At 28.7% G+C, this 25,259-nt stretch overlaps 5 protein-coding genes and 1 long non-coding RNA gene across 19 annotated transcripts; 2 read left to right on the top strand and 4 right to left on the bottom strand.

Moving 5' to 3' along the window:
* Nucleotides 1-216: 216 nt before the first annotated feature.
* Nucleotides 217-3,740, bottom strand: LOC100643867 (ribonuclease Z, mitochondrial). Of its 4 annotated transcripts, none has more exons than XM_012317963.3 (7): nt 3,388-3,740; nt 2,997-3,253; nt 2,169-2,880; nt 1,600-1,919; nt 1,103-1,501; nt 659-1,002; nt 217-573 (listed from the first exon to the last, which is right to left on the bottom strand). In XM_012317963.3, exons 2-7 carry the CDS (start codon nt 3,153-3,155, stop codon nt 225-227), a joined length of 2,283 nt encoding a protein of 760 aa, XP_012173353.2. In that variant the 5' UTR covers nt 3,156-3,253; nt 3,388-3,740; the 3' UTR covers nt 217-224. The 4 variants fall into 4 exon arrangements, with proteins under 4 accessions (XP_012173353.2, XP_020723067.2, XP_012173354.2 ...); XM_020867408.2 differs by having other exon boundaries at nt 2,997-3,141; XM_012317964.3 differs by having other exon boundaries at nt 3,563-3,740.
* Nucleotides 3,741-4,778: 1,038 nt separating this feature from the next.
* LOC100649038 (SCY1-like protein 2) lies at nt 4,779-7,727 on the bottom strand. Its single transcript, XM_003402034.4, has 3 exons — nt 5,942-7,727; nt 5,465-5,846; nt 4,779-5,332 (listed from the first exon to the last, which is right to left on the bottom strand). Exons 1-3 carry the CDS (start codon nt 7,629-7,631, stop codon nt 4,867-4,869), a joined length of 2,538 nt encoding a protein of 845 aa, XP_003402082.1. The 5' UTR covers nt 7,632-7,727; the 3' UTR covers nt 4,779-4,866.
* Nucleotides 7,728-9,346: 1,619 nt separating this feature from the next.
* LOC100648612 lies at nt 9,347-19,865 on the top strand. 6 transcript variants are annotated; one of them, XM_048413934.1, is made up of 19 exons: nt 9,347-9,747; nt 9,892-10,174; nt 10,361-10,448; nt 10,614-10,830; nt 11,732-11,918; nt 12,060-12,281; nt 12,435-12,584; nt 12,776-13,124; nt 13,803-13,933; nt 14,092-14,346; nt 14,462-14,717; nt 14,828-15,052; nt 15,167-15,314; nt 15,421-15,591; nt 15,676-15,808; nt 15,900-16,174; nt 16,264-16,380; nt 16,587-16,712; nt 17,581-19,865. In XM_048413934.1, exons 3-19 carry the CDS (start codon nt 10,388-10,390, stop codon nt 18,059-18,061), a joined length of 3,504 nt encoding a protein of 1,167 aa, XP_048269891.1. In that variant the 5' UTR covers nt 9,347-9,747; nt 9,892-10,174; nt 10,361-10,387; the 3' UTR covers nt 18,062-19,865. The 6 variants fall into 6 exon arrangements, with proteins under 6 accessions (XP_048269891.1, XP_048269890.1, XP_048269894.1 ...); XM_048413933.1 differs by having other exon boundaries at nt 9,347-9,776; XM_048413937.1 differs by having other exon boundaries at nt 9,347-10,174; nt 12,776-12,887.
* Nucleotides 12,494-12,935, bottom strand: LOC125386801. Its single transcript, XR_007227217.1, has 2 exons — nt 12,805-12,935; nt 12,494-12,644 (listed from the first exon to the last, which is right to left on the bottom strand). It is a non-coding gene; the product is annotated as an uncharacterized LOC125386801 (long non-coding RNA).
* Nucleotides 19,866-21,498: 1,633 nt separating the features above from the next.
* LOC100649519 lies at nt 21,499-22,880 on the bottom strand. 2 transcript variants are annotated; one of them, XM_048413938.1, is made up of 4 exons: nt 22,735-22,880; nt 22,398-22,523; nt 22,253-22,329; nt 21,657-21,881 (listed from the first exon to the last, which is right to left on the bottom strand). In XM_048413938.1, the coding sequence occupies exons 1-4, from the start codon at nt 22,744-22,746 to the stop codon at nt 21,761-21,763; spliced, it is 336 nt and encodes a 111-aa protein (XP_048269895.1). In that variant the 5' UTR covers nt 22,747-22,880; the 3' UTR covers nt 21,657-21,760. The 2 variants fall into 2 exon arrangements, with proteins under 2 accessions (XP_020723088.1, XP_048269895.1); XM_020867429.2 differs by lacking the exon at nt 22,253-22,329 and having other exon boundaries at nt 21,499-21,881.
* A 483-nt stretch (nt 22,881-23,363) lies between these two features.
* Nucleotides 23,364-25,243, top strand: LOC100649156 (COMM domain-containing protein 3). 5 transcript variants are annotated; one of them, XM_003402037.4, is made up of 4 exons: nt 23,364-23,597; nt 24,285-24,426; nt 24,505-24,776; nt 24,857-25,243. In XM_003402037.4, the coding sequence occupies exons 2-4, from the start codon at nt 24,291-24,293 to the stop codon at nt 25,025-25,027; spliced, it is 579 nt and encodes a 192-aa protein (XP_003402085.1). In that variant the 5' UTR covers nt 23,364-23,597; nt 24,285-24,290; the 3' UTR covers nt 25,028-25,243. The 5 variants fall into 5 exon arrangements, with proteins under 5 accessions (XP_003402085.1, XP_012173363.1, XP_012173361.1 ...); XM_012317973.3 differs by having other exon boundaries at nt 24,277-24,426; XM_012317971.3 differs by lacking the exon at nt 23,364-23,597 and adding an exon at nt 23,604-23,843.
* Nucleotides 25,244-25,259: the final 16 nt, after the last annotated feature.

Below are 25,259 nucleotides of genomic sequence, written 5' to 3'. Positions count from 1 at the left end.
GTCTTGTTTTTTGTACTCTTGTGCAATATACTTAATAATACGCTATACATTTATTTTAAATAATAACTTGTACTTTTTAACCATGTATCAATTATATACTAATTTATTTTGCAGCTTAGAATTAATTTTAAAACGTCATATACATGTGTATATGTAATATTGGTAATGAACATATTTCGTTTAACATTTTTAGAAGGAGAAGAAGAATTTATAGTATTCAGTGTTTATTCATTCAATACTTTATTATATTCATTAAACATTACTTTTATACACGGATAGAAAAGAGGCAACAATGATAATTGCGGCAATCTAAACTCCATATTATCATAAGCAATTCCAACATTTGCTTCTTTGTCTGGAATAAAAGGAATCTTTGAATAACGTTGACTAAAGTGCGTTAGTAAAATGAATTTTGCACTCATAAATTTTCCAACTCTTATCGCTTCAGAAGTCGTTGAATGCAATTTACTTTTTGCTAATGCTTCAAGACCGCTTTCCATGGTTGCTTCATGAATTAATAAATCACAATTTTGTCCTAATTTTATAAGATTTTGACAAAATATAGTATCACCGCTGAAATAAAGCATAGGATTCTGTTTATAAAATTATTGATATATCATATTAATTAATTTTATGACCAGCATTTTATTTATCTTACCTATAAACGATTTTTTTGTTATCCTGAAGAGTGATAGCAATACCATATGCTTCCTTACAATGAGTAACATAAATTGTGTTTATTTCATTAATATTTAATTTATTGTAAAGTGTAATTTCAAAATATTTTGATAACTTATGAGAATTTAAATACAAATCATCATTGTGCACTAAAATATATTGCTGTACAACAGATTCAAATTGGCCATTATAATAATTCAACCAAGGGGTCATACACTTTGGTGCCATCAAATACAACATTTCATCTGTGACCTCTTTCCTTTTTAAAAGCACACCCATGAGTCCTAAATGGTGATCTGCATGTATGTGTGATATATAAACAGCCTGAAAAAGAAAGAAGATTAGTCTTATATTTTTTTCCAGAAAGCTGAATATTAGACAGATAGGTTTCATTAGTTATCATTTTAAAGTATAACTAATATACCTTAATAGTACGTAAAATGTTGAGACTTTCCGAAGCTCCAAAAAACCTAACAATTTGGGCGAGGGTACCTTCTCCACAATCCAATAAAATGCTACAATCCTTATTAATTCGTAAAAGAATACTGCTTGTATTTCTAACTTTATTCGGTACACTACAACCAGTACCTAACATCACAATTCGTGGATAATCCGAAATAGTATCTAAATTAAGTTCTGCTGATTTTTTGCTAATAACTGTTTTTAATTCTTTTAAAACATTTGTAAAGTCAGGAATTTGTAAAACTTCGTCAATATATGTCTTTGGTTCTTTGTAAATTTCAGCATTAAGTAAACAGTTTGGTACTGGACGTACTTCTAATGTCTGTGCTGTTCTTGCACGATGGATATTATTACTTTGAGTCTGAAATAAAAAATTTTCCAAGTATTTAATCATATAAAATTCTTGATATATTATTTTTTTAAGCTAAATAAATAAATAACATCATTAATATAACTTACTTCTTTATCTTTTTCAAAACAATCCTTATTTAATAGAGGAAATATTTCAGGATGCAACATATTTAATAAATATTGATTTTTATAAACAGCTTCGCTGCCCATGCAAGTATTTTCATTGTTTAAAACTATGTGTTCAGTATTTGAAGAAAATTTTTTTAACCAATCTTGATATCGTTGAGTAGTGAAAATGTTTTCAGGAGTAAAATGAAATATGCAAAATACTTCATATTCTCCTTTCGTTGATTCTGTCTGTTGATATTTTAAGAAAGTAGGATGATTTAGAATGGAATCCAAATATTCTTCCGTCGGACATTCTAAAACTAAATATAGTTTTTAAGAATATACTTAAAATTTTTAGTAGTAGAAAAAATCATAATTTGACATATTAATTAGACGCAGTTATAATAGATACCTAAAAATATCTTTGCTTTCTAGAAAACACTTTTTAATTATTTATAAATATTACAAATTATTAAAAACTGAAGAAGTAAGTTAATAACTTAATATGTGTTGGATAATATTTAAACTGTGTACACACTAGAGATATGGTTATATATTTTCAAAAGTACCTATGAAGGTGGTTTTAGGTGTGTCTGGTTGTACTACATCTTTACTTCTAACAACAGTCCCATCTGGTTTAGTAATATCCCTTCCATGCTTTAATATATCTAAAAGTGGTCCAGGTGGTATACCATAATTTATACATTTATCTATTATTAATTTTCCACGTCGTGGATGGACTTCACAGATATAACATATTAAATGTGGAGTGCTTTTCATTTTCTTTTCTGTATTAATGTTTTGTTTGTCTGTTTCTTCATCTATAACTCTCTTATGATTTGCATTTATATGATATTCTTTATCTACCAAATCTGAAGAACTTTCTTTAGTATCTTTTAAAACTTTTGTTATAGGTACATATGAAACTCTCATTACATGATCCTCATATGGTTTAGATTCGTCGATTAAGGGATAAGTAATTTTTAAATTTGATAAATGCACAAATGGTTTAATTGCTTTTATATAGTCATCAAATACTTCTGGGCCATGAATATTTATTTGTGTTACGCCATCGGCTTGTGCTGTTAAAAGAGAACCTGGAATACCTCCAAGATTTTTCCAAGAAGAATATGTTACAAATATATTTTGTACTTTGGATAATTTACACTGATGTTCTTGACCTAAGCGTTGAGTACCTTCTCCACAATTAAACATGTAATTACTATTATCAGTTAAAAGATATATACAAGATGGGGCCCCAGCTGCCCCGCTACCAAGTACCTGTTTTAAGATATTAATTTTTAAGAAAATCATTATCAACATTATTACGTTTTAATATATAACTATTTATTATTTATTTAACATTCATTCATTTTATCCATAAATGTTTTACATACCTTTAACTTTGCATTAAAATGCAGCAAGAATTTTTTTGTCTTCTCCCTTTGCTGCATTGTTAATAAATTTATAGTACAATGCTTATTATTTGATAGTGCACCATGTGAGTTTATATTTCTATTAATGCATTTGAAGAAATATGTCCTGATTTGTAACATTACAAAGTAAAAATCTATTTATTTACGTTAACAAGTATGTTCAATCACAATTACCGATTATAAGCTTGGAATGTGTATATTTTATACTGAACTATTAGCTACAGAAATGAAAAAAAAAATTATTTAATTGTCAATATTAAATAATGCGGTAAACGATTCAATTAAATCAAACAAAATGTGCTAATTTTAATTCTAATAAACAGTTCTTTATTATTGTATTTTTCTACTTAACCTCGTTATTTGCAAATTATAAAATCACATTGTACATAAACCCACAAAAATCTGTCAATAGTTGTGACATTATCTATTGTTAAGTTTCAGATATATTTTATTAAAATGAAACTAATTATGTATAATGAAAATACATAAAAAATGAAAATAATATTATGATTTGCTATTGAACGTACGAATGCACATGTATATTCACGTGTTAGATACAGGATCGCATTGACGTAAGATGCTTTTGCACTTCTACCAGTTAAAAAAGATTTTAGCAATTAATATTTTAAAACATTTCAATTAAAGAAGAATTAATTTATGTTACGTTAATCAACAATAAATGCTACATTACTCTTATCACATTTGTGTAATAAATCATATATGTATTTGCATATTATATTTTCGTTAAAGTACAACTATATGCATGTTATATATTATATATGTATTATACCTATAAAATTTGTATTCTAATATTTTATATGCTCATAAAATGTTTATAAAATTTCCCTCACTAATAACTAATAAGAAAAGGAGATTATTCAGAACAATAATTATATAAATAAATAACTTATTTAATTTTATTTTGGAGGCATTCAATGCAATCAATTCTATTAAAGGAAAATGAAAATTATACAAAATGTTATTCTCCATTATTCAAAGGAATAATTTGATCGGTTCCAAACGACGATAGTTTAGCTTCAATGCTGTGTTTATTTTATCGGTCTTATCTATAAGCACAAGGAATTCTAGGAATCAAAATTTGCTTTATATGTGTATATACAATATAGATTCATTAATATTAATTTTGCTGCTTCAAATATTATATTTAGAATATATGACAGACACGCGCGCGCGCGCGCGCGCGCGCGCGCACACACACACACACACACACACACACACACACGCACACACACACACACGCACACATATTTGATATTAAGATGTAATAATTTTTAATTTATTTTGGATATTTACAAAACACATTAAGAATTACGTACACGTATTTTAAATTCAGTAATAGACATACGTTTGTATGTTTTTTACTAACATATGTTTACATTTATCAAATATCATTATCTTCTTTCTAAAAATATGTATTACTTTCTTTGATCTTTTAAAATGTTAACAGAATTCTATATGGTGACAAAATTTTTTTAATAATAAGATAAGTAATTTAAAACAGTGTATTACATGAAAAGAAATATATTACATACTGTAAACAATTGTACATACATTCTTTATAACTTTCAGTATATGTACCTAATATGAATTGTATTAATAATAATATAAGAGTAATAATATGTTATTATAACAATATGTCATATTATAATAATATAAACATTTCAATATTAAAAGATTAGATAAAAGTGTACATGCTTTTGTCTTAAAATTTCAGAAATTGGATAATAAAAGATTAATATCCATAATTTATTAATATCCTTATCCTGTGTAACAATAAACATTATGATACAGTATTACATCCGTAAAATCATTAACTAAGTAGATCCATTACATCATAAGGTAGCAATTTTTCTACTTTTTGATTTGAATTGGAATTCAGATTTGAATTAAATTCTAACTGATTGATAGGAAAATTATTTGTATTAGGATTTACATTTGAATTAAACTCTGACTTATTAATTGTAATATTTCCCTGACTCATAGAATAATTAATACTGTTTCGAGGAATGACTGAATTAGGAACACAAGTATTTCCTTTCTGATTTAATTTTACATTCATTCCTTGTAAATTGAAGTGCTGATACTGATTTGAATTCGACGATTTCCACGAATAATCAGGTTTTGAACATGACATTGAAAGATTTAGTTGATCTAAATTAGATCTCAATAAAGTATCAGTTAAATCTTTTACTGGAGGTTTTGTGGGTTGAACGATTGTAGGTGTTAATGGCGTTTGAGATTGTAATCTTTGGTGCGCTCCTTGTTGTTGAACTAATCTGTAAATAAAAATATTTCAAATTTTAAAAACTTACATTTCTAAAACCATACTTTAATCACAAAAAAGAAAAAAAAAATTCTTTTAACTCTTTATTAATAGAAAATAAATAACAATTTGTATTATTACTAACCGAAATTTATCATCCATTGTCAATCCGTTTTCAATTTGCAGAGACTTTAAACTTGTGCTTGTATTTGGTGTAGGAACTATAGGAATTATATTTACATCATCGTTATTTGAATTAATATTTTTATACATAGTGGAGGTTTGTGAAAGTTCTTGATCTAATTGTTGGGTCTCACGACGCATGGCATCTAATTGTTTTAAAGCTTCTTTGTGCTCTGATGTTACACGATTTATCATTTCAGTCACGAGATTTGAGAGAATTTCGTATTGTGGTAGACTGAAATTTTGTTCAACACAGAGTGGCAATAAAAATGGTAAGATCTTTGTTGCTAATATTTCTTTACTTGTTCCCAATTTACTGTGGCTTAATAACATTCTATAAATACCTGATAAGAAATGAATTAATTTATTTTATTTATATTAACCTTAGCTATGTAACTCAATATTCTATGTAAATCAATATTTTAATGTAATATAATACCTATGATGGCCATAAGAATTGCAGGTTCACCAGAGTGTGGAATTTCTTGGAGAAAAGGTAACACTTGATCAAGGACAAGCCATCGATCGAAATGCGGTAGCATTTTTGCAAGACATAATAAACAATTAACTTTAACTCCAAGACTTTTCCTGCGGCTTTCCTTCCCATATAAACAAATCTTTTTCATTCTAGGTAAAATTGCATTTTTAATCACTGGTCCTTCGATCATTGTTATAATATTAGGCAAAGCTGATAAACATAACTCTTGTAACTGTTCCCATTCTGATTCTAAAGCACGTAATAACATTGGGACTATATCTGTTTTTATTATTTCTGTAGTACATAATCTTAATAACAAATCCGCATGTTGCATTAAAACAAGGCTAATTTGTGGTGGATCATCTAATGTTAAAACTGATTTAATGTTCGGTAAAATATATTCTCTAAATTCTTCCACAGAACTTGTTTCCATTGCATAGATTATACTAGGTAAAACAAATGGTATCATCGGAGGATTAAACAATTCTTTGTATAAAGCTGGAAGAACTCTATGTAATATAACTCTATGTGGTAATTGTTTTAAAAGTTGAGGTAATCCTTTGTAAAATTGCGATTTCTGTAAGTTATCCCATTGAAAAATTTTGTCTAAATAATTCAGGGTTTTGACACCTATATCTGTAAAGTAATCAATCTTTACGAACTGATGAGCATCTGGTCTTAATTCAGGATTATGATGTAGCATCAATTTAACTGTATCTCTAAGGCTCTCCGAAGTTGGAAGATACCTATCAGCGATATTTGAACTTTTAAAATTTTCTAAAAACTGTTTGCATTTCAATAAATCGTTGTTAGATTCATGAAGAAGTAGATTCTTTGGAGAATGTAAAACATATATCACCATTCCCAAAGAAAATATATCACTAGCTGTACCCACGCTACTTGCCAAAATACATTCTGGTGCTTGATAATCCAAATTTGATTGGGCTATAGATGGAGCTGATATGTCATATTCTACGTAAGACCACTGAGGTTGTTTACCTTCGGCGCTTTGATTTAAAGCACAAAAATCAAACCCAAAAATTTTCCATGCTCCATGACTATTTACAACAATAGATTCTGGACATAGATTTCTGTGCAATAATTTAACATCTCCATGTAAAAATGTAAAACCTTCTCCAAGTTGTAATAGTCCATATTTAATTTCAACGTCATGTAGCTTGTAATCCTTTAACGCTGTTGGTAATGGTTGTGGTAAATTATTATGGTTCCCTAAAACATTAGCTAGACTAGCTAATACAGGTTCAGTGGCAAATGCTAAGCTATCTCTTGATTCCTCCAAAGGATGTTGAACAGTTAAAATTTGTGGATGACGTAATTTAGTTAATTGTGCGATACCTCTTTTCAATGTTTCTAAAATTAATTCTTTATCGTTTCTGGAAAATTTATCCAAAATACGTTTTTCAAATACAAATATCGCTGCTTCTTGCTTTGTAGATTTTTTGTAACCATTGTAAACCTTCCATAGCAACGATGGTCCCGCACTTGCTATATGAGCAGTTACTTCAAATTCTCTGGTCACTGGATTACCAGGAAGGACATTTGATAATTGTGATAAACCATATGCAGTGTTTTGAACAGTATTGGATATTGTATTGCTAACAGTGTTTCGTAACTTTGTAAACACATCCATTTTATTTTATAATTCGTGCGTGTATGTGTTTTAAATATTCATTTATTAGCTTAATATATTTTATTTAAAAAATTTTAATATACGATGAAATTACTTAAATTAGAAATTTTTTGATATCTTTTTATTTCTTTCAACATTTGACCTGTTTTCTGTTTCATAAATTTTGTCTTTTAACATTCCAATGTACTATATATATTAATATATGTTTTATGCTACAGAAAACGCAATTTCTTGGAATATTCAATAGCGTCACACAATACATCTATTATAATAATTAACGTTGATTCTATTATATTAAGTGTATTATAATAATTTTTGACATGTGTCTTGATCTTACGTATCATGTCAGTTCGGCATAGTATTTTACTAGCTTTCATTTAATGGTTATCTACCAACCTAAACACGTAAATGTTAATATATTTAGTACTTTCCAAAAATTCCTTTAATATATCCTATCATTTTAGATCAAATTTTCTCAGTGTTTTTTTATTTTAATGTGTTATATAAAACGAATAAATAAAATTATCTGATTAGTTCTTTAATTAAACATAATTGACAATATTTATGTATTTTAAATTTAGGAACATAGAAAACATTATAAATCACTATTTTTTGTTAACAAGAAATAAGAAATGTTAGCAAAAAGGGTATATATTTAATGAAATTGAGAAATTATTACAGTTAAGTAATAAAAGACGTTAATGTTTACAAATCATTAAATTGTAATTAGATATATATAGGTATATATAAATATATATAATATGTATGTTTGAAGTATATTTGTTTTTAAAACAGGTAATAGATAATAGCATGTATGTAGTATGTAGTACATTTATAAATACGTGAAATAATTAACATTCGTAATAAAATACATTTAATATTGCAAAGAGCATATATAATATAAGACGACGATTTCTGGAAAATTAGTTGTTGATATGTTTCCTGGATCTTGATCCTGGATCCTGGACTTAAAGATAAGTGATATGTCATTATATCATAAATAGACAATAAAATAATAAGAGTTCAACGTACTGCAAGAGTGCGGTAAGAGGTAATAGTCAATTTTACTTTAATAACATCGATTATAGTAATTTTATTCAAAATAAAATAATTAGGATATCGAGATTTATAAATTTAAAATAATAACAGAATAAAAGAATAATAACATTAAAAATAGCCATGATGACATTTTGTCAATAGTTTAAAATTATATTAATCCTTAAGAAAATGATTTTCAAACAAATATTAAATATTTTCATAGGATATAAGCAATACAATGAAGATTAAAAATTTTTATATGTTATGTATAGCTATGCCATATAATAAAAATGCGCAAAATTGAGATGTATGCATTGACTATGCAATCACTCGCTTAATCCTTAAACAATCCAGGATACTTCTACTTAAAGTTTCATTGCTTGTGATTGTATTTATTTAGGTATGAAATTAGTAAATATACATTGACTATGTGCATATATTTACCGAATTAACATATTTGTAAGATATATGTATACATACGTAGGTATGCAGTACAGTGAAAATAGCTAAAACTAAAAAATATGAAAACTATAATCTTTAAAAATAGAAGTCTTTTTTAATAAACAGTCGATTCTTTTTTAATAGGTACATATTAACGTTACACCAATTGCACTTATAATATGCTATATATATATATATATTATATTATATTATATTATATATAATGCAAATATAATATAAACAGCACTCTTTCGTTTAGCAGGCTTTAGGTCAATATAATCCCTTCATTGATTAAAGTCGATATTCTGTCAGAGTTCTTTCCCTAAAGGACGACCTTTGTAGTGGGGTGGGCCGACGAATAAGGGAGAGAGAACTGGCCGTCGACCCCGACAGTTTAGTTGCCTTATGAACCGCGTATGGGTCGTTCGTGTTTTTACCCTTACATTTTCTCGATTAAAATTCCTTTTACATTTCTTTCATTCAGTCTGCTATAGATTTTTTCTGCTTATGATTAATACATTATTGTGTATGACTGTTTCATTGTATTAATGAGAACGTCGTGCGAGCATTTGAAATGAAAGATTGTTTACAGTGAAGTACAAAAATGTTTTGCTGAGAAATATGTTAACCGTAATATGTAATTTTTACTAAAAAATAATGTAAAATGTTTGTGTAACTTTGAATATTACAGTCCATGTTTGAACTTCTTTTAATTTATTTATTAAATTGCAACTGTATCGTGATAGTTGTTGAATCTTTAATCTTATCGTTATTGTTTTAGTTTGGAAACATATATAAGACAGATTATGATGTTAATGCTTAACATTATGGTTAATGATAATAAAGACAATGTATTGTCAAGCATTTTCCTAAATTGCGAAGGTGTAAAAATGTTGGGGAAGTGAATAGTGAAAGTTCGCGGTGTACATAAGTCCTTCGATATCGATTCCTGCAAATTGCAGTGGTGCATCCTCCACCAACAGCACATTTATGACTCTCCTCCTCTCAATGCGAGAAAAATTATTCACGAGGAGAATGTTCGCATCCAGATAAACCAGAAAATTGTAAGTTTATAAATATCACGATGTTTTTAAAATTAATTGACTGTGACATTAGAAATTATATCTGACTTTTTATTATTGTTCATTGAGAATATTTATAAAGTTAAAAGTAAGTAAAAATGACGAAGTAAAAATAATTTTCCAATTTGTTAGTTTAAATGTTATATTTACTTGTCTGCGGTTGTTTAGAAATTGAACACGGATGACGGATTGGATATGAATTTGAAATTTAAATGGCTCTTCCTTGGAATACTAGTTACCATCCTCCTTGAATTCGGTAAATTTTTTATTTCATTACTTTTCACATTGAAATTGTTATGGAAAGACATACATACGGATAAATGAAAATGTTATCTACCATTTAATTGTATACTTCATTAATGTGAATATGTGTTAAATACAAATCATTAGATAATTAATAATAATAAAATAAAAAATTTAGATATTACTAGATCAATGATAAAGGATGAAGATGAGTTTGTTGCATTGAAAATTGATTCTCCCTCTTCTCACGTCGCCCTTTCGGGAGACCTTACAATATCTGTTACAAAGTCGACTGAAACGTTAGAAAAAACAAAGTACAAATATGGATTCAAAGAAGAAGAAAATACAGATTCGAAATCACATGAAAATATTTCTAATCAATTTTTTCTACTGAGGTAAGCTAGTTTGCGCCTTGTTGCAAGCTATTGAAAATTACTGTTAGAATGTAAAATATTCGAGAAGTTACTATAGAATTTTTTCATGAATACGTTCTACGACATTTTTTGAAATTTCATTAGCACTGTAACGAGACAGGGCTATCATTTTTATAATAGCAAAATTTGAAACCACCTAGAAAATACGTATACAGGATGTATCATAATATGTCGGACCTATTTCTTCAGGAATGGACAAGAGGCATAAGAACAGTGAGAAATGTTCGTATGAACATGTGCCCCTTCATAGAAGATGGCCTGTGCGTATGTTTGCACTCGTCGTATCAAAGAATTTTGCAATATTTAAAAAATTTCAGATGTATATCGGACAATACAGCCGAGGGAGTAGCCGTTTCGAGCACCTCCTATGAAGATAGCCAGTTGCGGATTATTGGAACGCAAAAATGGCTATAAATTTGAAACAACGTTGGAAAAATATTGAAAGTCAAATAGAACACATGTTCATATGAACTTCTCTCATTGCCTTCTTTCGTGCCTTCTGTCTACTTCTAGAGTAGGTCCCACATGTCATAATACACCCCGTATACGATTAATACAGGTATACAGATATACAGATTAATTTCTATACCACGTAACTTATTTTCAGAGAATGTTGAATTTCCCAACCCTCCACGTATATTTTTAGATCCGTTTCAAATTTTACCAAGATAATAACGATAGTCGTGTCTCGTTACGGTACTAATGAAAACCCAAAACATTTTGTACAATGTATATATAGATTTTTTCTATAGTTTCTAAGAGTGTTTCTAAGAGTGATCGAATATTTTAATGTTTTAAACGATTACCCTTTGACCGTACGATCTACAAACTAACCGTTACATGCTTTTTATATTGTTCACAGAGTACTGTACCTTTTTGAAGACATATCAGAATTAATAGGTGAAATTCGACTAGAACAGTTGCCTTCGGGAAATGAAACCATTTCAATCATCATTCCCTGCGGGTATTTTACTCGTGGCGGTGTTTACGCCCTACGAGTTGAATATAAGTATGAAAATTCAACAGTGCCTGTTGCCACTCTTCATCAGGTTGTTATTGTTTCTCATTTATACTTATAGAATTTTCTCTATAATATCGTTAATATTCAATGTACTTTTTATTACATCTTCTATAATATGATCATAGCATATTTGCATTAATATGGTAATGATACACATTTATGCTCGTAGACAAGTAAAATATTAGATGTAAAGTGGCCACTACCAACAATCTTCTTAGAATCTCAGCAAATTACTACTTACCCAGATAAGCCTGTCAAAGCCACAATAAGATACGATGGAGTAAACTGCGGCCCATCTGACAATGTTCCTGTAGCTGTTTACATCCTACAACTAATATATTGCGGATCTAGTGTAACTGCTTGTTATTTGCAGAATAATACTTATATTCAAGTAAATGAACAATCTTTCTACAACTTTGTTTTTACCTATTTCTATTCACATTTTAAAGACTATTATTATTATCATCATCATCTCTAAAACAGTTACATTATTAATAAAACAGTTATTATTATGTTATTTGTAAATTTCGTGCTATATTTTCAGATATTATATTACGAAGAAATAAGAGATTTTTTACCAACAAAGACTATTTTTTTCCGATGTGAATTGCTCGGATTACCTGGTAATTATGCTGTAAGATTAAAAGCTTCGAATACCAATCCCACAGCACCAAATACTAGCGTGTACTTTAAGGTAATTAGCACGAAGGTGTATTTTATTCCAATCCAAATATTCACATCATATAATAAAATCCTTCAAACAATAATAGAAAATTTGTTTTCGTGACTTATATTAACAGTGCATTAATAAATAACATATTAGAAACAATAATGTATATAAATATTTTTCTATAAATTTCTATTTACTTTACGTTTGAAATACAGGTGAAATGGTCTGAAGAATTTAAACTTACGGTTCATGCAAGATCGATATATCCTTGTGAAGGGTCAGGAGGTGTAGCCGTCCTTTTCGAATATCCTGCGTGTCGACTAGAAGGTGATCGTGTTCGTGTTTATGGTCGTTTGAAAGCTGATGTTACTTCCGTTGCTTCACCCTCCAGTCTTCATTATATTACCGAATCTAGATCAATACCTGGCAAGCATTCCTTGGCTTTCGATTGTGACCTTTTCACAGAAAAATTTGTCGAATATTGTTTCGTCTATGTTAGCCAGGCGGTCACAGGTGCTATGGGGGATGTTAATATGTCCTGCATACCCACCTTCCCTCTCCAAGGTACATTCAAGCTTTTCACAATACATGTATGATATTAACACTATATCTATCTTTACGTACATACGCAGGATGTTTCATAGCAAGTACCCTAAGCTCAATAAACTTATTTAGGCGTAAAACTAATGCATGCCCAACTCTGTTTATTGTATCCGAAAATATGCTTTTACAAGCGTCGGAAATACGCATTGTTATACCTGCTGCCGTTATCGGAACATCAAGCACGCGTTAAAATAATAAATAGTACGATTTTGTTTCTGCAATTCATTTTTCGTCAGCTTCCACCTCAGTCATTTACTTGCGAAATTCTCGGTCCAGGTCATTTCAAGGTCACAGTATGGCATACCGTTGAACGTGTTTTAATCTCATCATTTTAATAATAAAGGATAAAATATGTTATTTCGTTTAAAAAACGTTATTATTATTATTATTATTATTATTATTATTATTATTAAAATATCAGAAGATATTTCCCTGAGATGATATTCACTCCTGTAGCTTAATTTTTTTTTTTTTATCATGACAACTAAGAGAGTAATTAAGATTGTCAAAGTTACGTACAAAGTCCTGAAAGCATACATTATACTGCATCTTAATAATACATTTTATCATGTATAAATATTAGAAACGTACAAGTTATTTCTTTAATATTTCATTTTTGCTCAATATTGCTATATCTAGAAAGTGATGCTGCTGGTTGGGGACCTTGGAGTCCATGGAGCCCATGCAGTAGCTCGTGTTTTGGAGGAATTCGAAATCGATATCGCTTTTGTGACACTCCACCTCCGAAATATGGAGCAAGATTTTGCCAGGTAAATATCTATTTATTAATGCAAGATTCGATTAATGTTGCTAGTACGATTACATGGTTAATTAGAAATCCAAATAAATAATTATTATACACGTATGTTCAATTTCTTAATAGCGATGACAAAATCACTAAAGTTAACATTTATTTATCAAACGATAGGGAAAGGCAATAGAAACTGAATTCTGCGGCAAAATATTTTGGGAAGCATCCTCTAAAAATGAAGAATGGCATAATCGAATTCAGAATTCGATATGCGATAGTGCAGTTTTGGCTGCAACAAAGCCGGAAATTTTAGCTGACATTGGATTACAGTGTCGATGTGGATGTCGTATTGTATTAAAGCATCAACCTTACAGGAAAATCCTTGGAGCTAATACTCAAGCTTGTCCTGGCCGATCATTCTGGCTTCTGCAGGTAATACTAAATAACTAATAAGAAAATAAATAATCAATATAATAAATAAATAAATAATAAATTATTACCGCAGATAATAACATCAATAGTCTACAGTGTGATTTAATTTGTCTAGGCGCAGGCGAATTTTATAATTGGATTACATTTAGATCAATTAAAATTTCCTTGCCCAGGACAGTATTTTCGTGTTCGGGATGGGAATTCCTTAAATGCAGATCTCTTAATCGATGTTACATATGATAAAATGCAATTTACTGTGAAAACACTCATCAGCTCTGGGCAAAATTTATTACTGGAATTTTTTAGTGATGAACTTGTAGCATCAGGAGATGCTTGTATCGGTGGTTTTCTTGCTCATGCAGCTGTACTAGGTAAAAATAATTATTACAGAATCATGTTTTTCATAGTAATTTAAAACATTGCATTCTTTTTTAAAGTAGATTATTTAAAAATAGTTAATTGCAACACCTCGTCTTTATAGATAAAAAGTATCTAAAAAGAAATAGAACCACCACCACTGTGCCTTTTGAAACAAATTCAACGAACGTTGAAGAAGAATGGATCTTTTGGAAACCAGCACATTTAGCAACTGCCTTGCTTTTGATACTCATATTTATAGTTTCTATTTTCTTGACGTTACAATTTATTATAAAGTATAGAAAGTATCGTATTGCTGAGGATTTGGACAGTCTAAATGATGTTTCAGGTATCAATATTATGATTATTTTTCATCATTTATATATATTTTTTAATTTAATCGTATTGTAATTATATATATATATATATATATATATATATTGTTTTTTTTTTTTGTAATCAGAACTAATGCCTGATCGATCAAAATTTCTATCTACAAGTACAATCATTTCCGAGGTTATCTCTATGATAGAAACAACCACTAAATCTGCTCCAAAGGAGACTTTAAGTAATACAGAAGACCACTACCATAGTATCGAAACCTTAACAGGGTAAGAATAATATTATTTTAAAATTCTAGAAAATTGTAAAAACTGTTCTACAATAAAAAAGATCATATTTAAATTCTATTATTATATAAATATCTTCCCAATGTAGGTGCAAGGATGAATCTACATTGAGTTCTAGTACATTAAAATTAAATAGCACGTTGGAAAGTTCTTCTGACAAAACAATCACATCAATAAAATCAAACTGTGATAAATTATTATCAGCTTCCAGTATTCTTGTGTATCATAAACCAGAAGTTAAATATGCTTATCCCGTAAAGTGAGTTTATTGTGTATTTTATTTGATATAACAGAGATTTAAAAGATTGCAATTTAATTACAATATTATTGATATATTATATAGGTTACAAACAATAGATTACGATGGTTCAGAAGAGAAAGTATTAAAAATGGAAAATGGTAACTTAAAAGATAATAAAAGTAATAGCATCTCAAAAATTTATCAAAATAATGATATTAGTTATTCAGAAGGAAAAGTAAATATTTCTTTATCTAAGAAATTATAAAATTTAAAGGAAAATCATATGTGTAATGTTCATTGTATTTTGTATCTTTCTTAACACATAGGAATCTTCACCTGAAAGTGTTATTTCAAGTCCATCAATTTTAGTAAGTGGGAAAGAAACGAAGGAAAGAAGAAATCGTGAAAAACTTCTACAAGGTCCAGGATCAGAATTTAGTCTAACAAATCCTGATTCAGAACTCGAACTGGATTATTATGATTACAATGTAGCAAATGCTAGTGCTGTTCCAGGATCTTACTTAGGAATGGATCCTGCTTTTTTAGTTTGGATTCCACCAATCGAGGATTTACATCTAGACACAGAAGATCTTCTCTTAGGGTAACTAGTGACCTTTTTTTTTTTTTTTTTTTTTTAATTTAGCAGTAATATTATTAATTACATAATTACATGTTATTGTTTATCAACAGAAGCAAGAGAAATTCTATTTTGGCTCTTGAGACTGAAGGTGCTGCATTAACACCTTCCGAATATAGAAGAATGAAACTTTCTAGTTTTGAAGACTTTGGATTTGAATTGGAACAAGGGTAAATATTAAAAACATATACCTATTATTACTTTGCAAATGACTTACAGATATAATATTTTTATGGATTAATTTTATGCATTAAATTATAAAACTGTTCAACTAGTCTTATATTAATAATGAAAAATATTTCTAAAAAGAAAAAAGACTATTGCTAAAATTTGGATTATGGAAATTAATTAGGAGTGAAATCTCTGAAACTTTCAGAACAAGAACATTTGAAAAATTACTTCCTGTCCAAAAACTTCTAGAAGATTCTAGTATTAAAGTAAGCATGGAATCTGTATCTGGTATCCTCGAACATAAACAATACTGTGTTATTTCGAACCGGAGGTAAGTCCGTAATAGTACGTAATTTATATAACTATCGGTGGTATTAAACATATGTAAATCCCTAAAATCAGTCCTTTCAATGTGAAATTTTTCGATTTCGCGTTCTATCATTGCCTCAAGTTACCATTTATTTATTATGCTTGATTGAATTCGCAATAACATCATTTCGCTTCATCGACATTGGAAGGATTGATTTTAGGACCTGCTCCGATATACGTATGTATGTTGATTAGACATTTTTTACTCCTCTCGGTGAGTATAATCCCTTTACTATAACTTATTACGATTGGTATTATAACTTTACAAGGGGACAAGTTTTCTTAGGAAGAAACTTGTAACGAAGAAAAAAGTGTTTCTGAATTGACATCGTACGGCCCTGAACGAAACTCTATACTATGTATAGGTCCATATGACCCTTAATACATCTCCTCAAATCACTTATAGCTATCGAAAGTTGTTAATTTTAAATACTGACTTTACTGATTTTACGATCTTACATCGTTTCTTACGTCTCTTTCGCTTATTATACATTCCATATATTTTTGCGCCTTTAAATATTTTGTAAATGCATACATAAATTTATATGATTTTTTATTATATTTCATAATTTTTCAATTCTATTTCATTTATTTACGAACATATTTAACATTATGATAATTTTTTTCCCCACGCTAATCCACACGTGAATCAAAGTAACTCATGAAACCCCGACGATTAAGAAAACTGACACGAGGGCTTTGCTGTATTCATATGTTACGATGATGCATAATAACTAAGAAGAATAGAATATACATTTTCAAATATTTCATATCTCTTAAATTATTTTTAAAACAGTCGTTTCTATATTAATGTCCTTTGCTCCTCATAGGGTTCGTCTAGGCAAAGACGAAGAATCAAGCGAAGAATCGAACTCTTCTAAAAGCCTTCTTGGAAGCCCAATAAATATGCTGAATAACGATGAAAATAATAAAGGAAAACTATGTTCTACGCCAAACAGAATTTTACAAAAAGATCTTTCAAAGATAAAGCAGAATTGTAATCAAAAAAAAATTTCTAACAATCAAGACGAGGATATAACAAATATGTCTTGTAAATATAAAGAGTTAATGGAATGCACTCAATCAATTACAAACATAAAGGACACAGTAAATATTCCTATGACAGAATTATCAGGGAGCCCTTTAAAAAGCTTTTCTCAAGTACGAAAATTAAATAGCAGAGATATCGATGCCTCTTTAAATGTTCAAAATCCAGATTATGGTATAGAAACATTTTGCCTAAAGCAGGGGTCTTTTTATGATCAAAATATCAAATTTGTTGACGATGATGACGATGAATATATCGACTAGAAATTTTTCTTATTCATAAAATTATTCTTATTTATTTCTACTATAATTTCTATAATTTTTTTAGTTTAACGTTTTCGTTTATATCATTCGCTAGCTTAATAGCACGCGAACATTTAGATTTCATTATTTAATTTAAGGTATTTTAAATATCTTAATATTATTTCTTTAAATATAATTATATTTCTTGTTATTACAAAGTAATGATTTTAGAAAATTGTTAAACTTGTAACAAGGTACATTAATGTCTCTCAAGATATAACCAAGGATTGATTATCGAGGCTTTTTTTTTACCTGTAATAGAATTTGAATTTTGACGTAATAATAGATATAATAGTTATGACGATCTAAATGAACAGACAATGAAAAAAAGAATAAAGAGAAAAATTATATTTAACTACTTTGACTCTGCTACCGAACGATTCATATCGATTTACAAAATTTACTGTAACCTCGTCAATTATAAAGATACAGCTATTAAATTTAGAGCGAATGTGTAAAAAGGAATAGGCAATCTATTTATGAGCCTAAAACAGCGCTTCTTAAACTTTTCGCATTCACGATCTCGAAAATTTTCACGACACCCCATAATTCTGTTACACAATTTCATATGGGGTTGCGATCCATAGTTTAAGAAGTCCTGATGTAAAGGGACAATTATAAAATGCTACGTAACGGCATTTACTAGTTCGATCGTTGATTAGGTAATGGCCTACTGCCATGCGGTAGTAGAGATAATAAGGTCATATTATGCGGAACTCCTCGAGTTGCATTTTGAAATATATTACAATAATATTATCACGCTCGTATGTTAAATTAAAAACATTTTTTTTATAGATGAATAATTACATTTTTATTTTAAATTTCAAAATATTTGTAAAGTTCAAATTTTTAAACTTATATGATTTATCGTGAATCGAAAAACATAAGTCTATGAAACTCTATCAAAAAAGGACATAAGGTCTAAGAGATCTCGTATTTCCAACAAAAATACCAAAAAATATTAAAAAATATCTAGTAAACACGGAATTGAATACAATAAGAGTGACTAATTTCTAATTTATGGAAACAGATCTTCAATATTTTTAAAATCGTTAACCACTTTAACGTGATTATGTGCAATTGTATATAATAATTCTCATTATTTAATCATTGGTATAGTACAAATTATATGACGCAGTACAGTTACTCTAGGATTTAATATTTTGCTATGTAATTGTATAATATAAAATGTATGGAAAAATATATATCATGCATAAGAATGATTAATGAAAGATCATACGAGTAAATGTATATTCTTATACATATAACTGATGTATATCAATTTTTTTTCTTCAAATAACTTCAAATAACTCGTAACAGAAATCATGTGTAAAGCTGTAATATATATTTTATAGGAGCTGATTTCTACATCACTTATATTACTTATTTCAAGCATTAATTTAGGTCTCATTTACTTTTCTAGAAAAGGATAGATGTATTGTTAATTAATACAGGGTGTTTAGTGTGTCTCGGTTGCTTTAATGTCTTAAGACGCCTGTGCATACATTTTTTAAGGTATTACGAAAAATTGTATGAGGAAAAAATTGACTACTTTGGAACAACGAACACTATGATTCATGACTTCTCTCACAATATCATCTGAAGCAGTCAATTTCATCTTGCCTGATTACGATTAAAATAATATTGTCACGTTGATTAATAATTCACTAGCAATATTTTGTATTGTTCTCATTGTATATAAATGGTAAAGTAAATTATCTAATATGAAACACAAAAATAATATAAGAGAACACACGAAGGATCATGCAACGTGAAAAATAATGTAATTCGACGATGTATTAGAAAAATAAGATTGCCATATGTTACATGAAAATATATGTAGGTACCAGTTTTTATCACACATATACGATCAAAAGATATTGATATTTAAAAGATTATATATTTTTAGAAACGTACTATATACATATTTATAATATTTAAAATTAATATTTATATGACGTTAAATTATTAATTATCATTTTTAACGTGTACATACATTCAACTTATATTAATTTTTAATCGTGTTTAAATTACATTCTACGTAAATTAATTTCTATTTATTATTAATTTCTTGCAAAGTAAGAGTCTTTCTAGTCATCGGATGATTAATTTTTAGTTTTCTCATCCTCTATTTCGAGTCAATTAGTACGTTGTGCTAAACACTGATGCAAACATTTTTAATCAAGTAATAGCATATAAATTAATGTATATAATTAATATTGTAACCGAAACAAAGAATAAGATTTATCAGATAATGCATTCGACAAACATTTTACATCAAATTTTACTGTACTTTATTATAATTTTTATTGTAAACATTCTATGCATACATTTGTAAAATACGTTTTATGTGTCACGATTAAATAGCTAAATTAAATAAATTAAAAGAATATTTGACTGAGTATTAGTAAATAAATAAATCTTTTTATCTAATTCATTTGCCTTTCTTAATTACATTACTTAAAACTGTGTCTAGCTTGATAATTATATTTGAAATTAGTTTATCCCATAGTATGGATACATTCATAATAAATTTACGGATAACAAAAATACATATTTTAATATAATTAATTGAATTATAACATTTAGATACTTATAGGTGTATGATTTAAACATGTAACTAATATGCATACACCTGTTGATCTCAAAATACACATTCGATAAAATGTATGCGAAAGATAATTTAAAATACATAACGAAATTGCTCATCGAAATACGATATAGTATACAATATAAATATAATATTCAATATATATGTAACATTGCATTACTTATTAGAATTACTGTAAACACCTAATATAGAATTAACAAAATCAACCGGCAACAGTGTAAAGTGTTTTATTTAGAGTAGAAGATAAATATATTCACATTCGAGCTTCGCTTGGAAATCAGCGTCGTTGAATGCAATTGATCGTTGTGTTTGAAAGTTGTCGTTGTGTATAAAAGCTTTTAACAGGCGAGTTAAATAATGAAATTTTTTAAGGAAAGCAAGTTAGAAAATATCACTTTTACATGATTTACCATTAACACGTTCAAATGTTTTCAAATTAATTTTCTTCTTAGTATAATAGTTAGGTTTCTGTCAAACTGATGGAGGTTATGATAATGCCGACCGGATAGAATAGTTTCAATGTGATGAATCTTCTTCGATTGACCACGATACTAATATTACGTGTATTTCGAGCAATGAAATGAAACATGAATATAATGATATTCCTCAACGTTTCCAAGTACATATTTGAGGCGTTAGAGATAGAGTTAGGATGGTAGCAGTCACAAATGGAATGTAACTTTACCGAATTAGATCTGCTAAAAAAGTTGTGTGATTTAACAGCTAAAACAACTTCGAATTATATTTAATTTCATTCTTTTTATTGCTATTATTGATATTTATGTTCTTCCCTTCTATTTTTTTTTTTTTTTTTTTTTTTTCCAATACATACGTAAAGATGAACATCGGGAGAGTAACTTACTGTTCTATTATTCGTAAATTCTCTCATCCAAACAGCCTTATCCCCCACGTAGTTGGGATCCTACTGTATTAGTTTTTGATTGATCTTTGGATAAGTGCGATCAAAGCAGAATTTACAAAAAGGACTCATTTATTAACTTCGAGCGTCAACGAAGTTTCTGGTTGTGTCCAAATGTAGCCTGTACGTGTTATACTACAATGAGCGTCGTAATATCTGCCAGGAGCACGACAATAGGACCATCTTGGACAACGGCAGCGGAATTTGCTGTGAAATTCTTCTTTGCAGACCTCGTTCCACCAACAAGTCCGCTAGAAACAGACATTCGTTCATAACTCATTCATAATAGTGTATAGACTGCGAATATCTATGGAAATTCATGTTGGAAATTCATTTTGTAAACACAATTGAAAGGCTAGGAGAAAGGTTAGAGCGAAGATGGTGCAATTTTTGATTTGCTGATTGTTAGAAAAGATTCAAGGGTTTTGAGGATTACTGTCGCTTATGCGCTGAAAATGCCTAGATATGTGATGTATATTGTGTAGTATCTTTCATTATGGCTCATTACAGGCTTTTGATTAATTACAGCAATATAAAATCTGCAGAATGAAAACAAAGTAGCCTCAAGCATGCAAGAAGTATACGCGAAAATGTCCGGTTAAGGATATACGAATATTATCACCTGAGAGTGTTCCACTTATTGGATATTTCATATATTTCGTTTGCATCAATTACGTGCATTCTCTGAATTTTTTCACTCTAAAATTTCCCATAAATGCATAAAAATCCGCAGTTTAATAATAAATGTTCGTTTACAGTTTCCTTACCTCTGCCAAATAACCTCTCACGCTTTGATCGCTATAATTTCTCTTTTTAATCAAATGTCTCGCGTTTGTCATACATACTTCTGCGCATAAGATTAATACTAGTAACAAGTACAACACTGATCCTTCCTACAAGAGAATCAATTTATAATAATATCTTTATGTTAATATTTTTGTTGTTTTATTATCACAATTTGAAATTAAAAATGCACGTATAAAGAAATAAATGAGAAACGTGAAAGAATGGAATGACAAATATCGAAACGAGCAAATAGAGATGCAATAATATAACAAATTACACTTTCTCTCGATTAACTCTATCGTTTATTGTAATCCTTACATTGTTGCGCATTTTTGCTAATATCTTTCGTGCAACGTTTTATGCAATCACTTTTAAGATGTTGTACGAAAAATCTGGTAAAAATTGAACTACATATTTAATTTCTAATACTGTATGCTTCGCACGAGTACTTGAAATAACAGAGTACGTACAGGACGTGGCGCAGGCGTACGCTTATTCTTCCGCTTCTGACTTCATAAATCGATCGTTGCAGAAATTTCAATTTTTTTATTTACTTAGATAAAGCGTTTCCTTAATTTTGTAAAGTATTGCTTGAATCAACATAATTATTAAAACAAATACACAATATTGCTCAAAATTCATCATTCGACAGAGTTTTCTTGTAACAAACATTACTTGAAATTTTCATGTCACTTACCGTGATCACAGTCAAATAAATTATGTTTATTATCAGCAAAATATATTCGGATCCACTATTAGAGAAAAAGTAATCTTCTGATAATGTACTGTATGTACCTACCTTACCGACCTCGGGGTGCCCCTGTAATCCGGTGACAGTCTCAACCGTCGAATACTCGGTTCGTAAGTACGAATAATCGATCCGATCCGAATACTCGAAAGAATCGAGTAGCTCGAATTGTCTCGATCGGTTTGAAATATTTAAGTGACTCGAACGATCTGAATAGGTCGTACATCTTTCGTACATTACACGTGGTTTATACCTTGCGTTAAGCGAATGCGATGGTCTAATTAATTTGTACAAAAGATATACGACCTACTCGGATCGTTCAAGTTACTCGATTCTTTCACGCTGCTCGGATCTTTCGAATACTTGGATCGAATCGATTATTCGAACCGAAGAACTATATATGTATATCTCGGCTCGTTTTCTCTGAGTAATAGTAAGAGATCTAACACTAAAACAGATAATTCATATTGCGTACTCTTGTCTAAATTTCATCTATGTTCATTGGTGATCTTCTTATTTCTTCATCTCTAGTATGATTTATCAGATTTGACAGTAGTAGATTCAATATCATGTGTGTGGCTACTATCGTATGAAAAAAGTTTTTGATTAAAATAAATAATAATTTATCATTAACGTATATTTTTTCTTTTTATACAACAAATATATATGCTACATACAAGTATGTATATAACAAATATTTATTAAAACTTTAAGTATAATAAAAATTAAAGTATGTTATATTTGTGACTACATACATAAATACACGTAGAATCTGTACTCTTCTTGGTTCTAATAAAAATTAACTGTGATATATTCATATTTTACAAAGTACATTAAATAAATTAAAGTTATTCAATTTATTACCGCTTATTATTATAATAGGTCAGATATTGAAAATCGATAACACACATAGTTGGCAATTATGAAAGATAACCTCACATATCGTGTTTATGAAATTTTTATTCGATATTTTAAAATTTAATTGAATATTTATATATCTTCCATAGTTCTAAAAATGAAGTCATCCAAATGGACATATATTATAAAAGCGACTAAATTATTTGAAAGTTATACTATTCAATTGATTTTAGTGTATCATTAAGTGAATTTAGTATTTCAGGATATAATGATGGAATTATCAAAAGACACCATTGATGGTCTTGCTAATATCCTAAACACAAATATTATTACTGACGATAACTTCTTACAAATTCTAGGAATGGCTACTTCATATATATATGAAAATCCTACAGAAATAAAATGTGAGTATTTGTTTTGGTGTAATTGCCAAATACAAATAAGATTAATTAACATAATTATTGAAGCTAATAAAATTTCAGGCACTATCAAAACATCTGATGCAAAACCAATTTTAACAAAAAAGGTTTTTGCTGATGTGGTATGTTTACTTATAGAGGCTACCCGACATGATTTAGATGAAGAAAGCTTAAGAAGTTTTTTAAATCTTGTATATATTGGTGAAAAAAGAATTACGAAATTATGTGAAGTATACATTAATAATAAAAAGGCAATACAGTCTCAGTTGGAATTGATAGGCAATAATCCACCTCACATTATTGATATAGACTGGCATTTAGATTACTGTGTCAAGGTAATTGATCGGTGAATAGAACACCGATCGTTTCATTCACTGATGCTTTATTTGCTCTTATTCATGAAAGTCGTTTTCAGTTGGACACGTGCAATTCACTAGGTGTTCCTCTTTATCATGTGCGACTTAGTACTAAAAAACATGAAACAATAGATCATGTAACATTTTCATGTACAATACAACAGTTGCAAGAACTGGTATTTAAGCTCAAAGATGCCATCAGATACTCAGAGAAGCTTACTAATGTTTAGCTGTGTCTTTAAGTTATTGATTTGCTGCATATAGTATGATCCATGTATATTTTCAAATTTCCTTGGAATTATTTTTGTTTTAGCTATTTCTATTACAATATGTGAGTTTCTATAAATTATAATTATCAGCAACTTATAACATTTATGTATATTAACATTTACACAACAATTATTATAGTAATCGTTTAATAATAAAATCAATATTTGTACGTATAAGTGTAATGGTAAAATC

This window comes from Bombus terrestris, chromosome 17 (genome assembly GCF_910591885.1).
Source record: "Bombus terrestris chromosome 17, iyBomTerr1.2, whole genome shotgun sequence".
NCBI lineage: Eukaryota > Metazoa > Arthropoda > Insecta > Hymenoptera > Apidae > Bombus > Bombus terrestris.
This window is presented reverse-complemented; position numbering and strand designations above follow the sequence as displayed.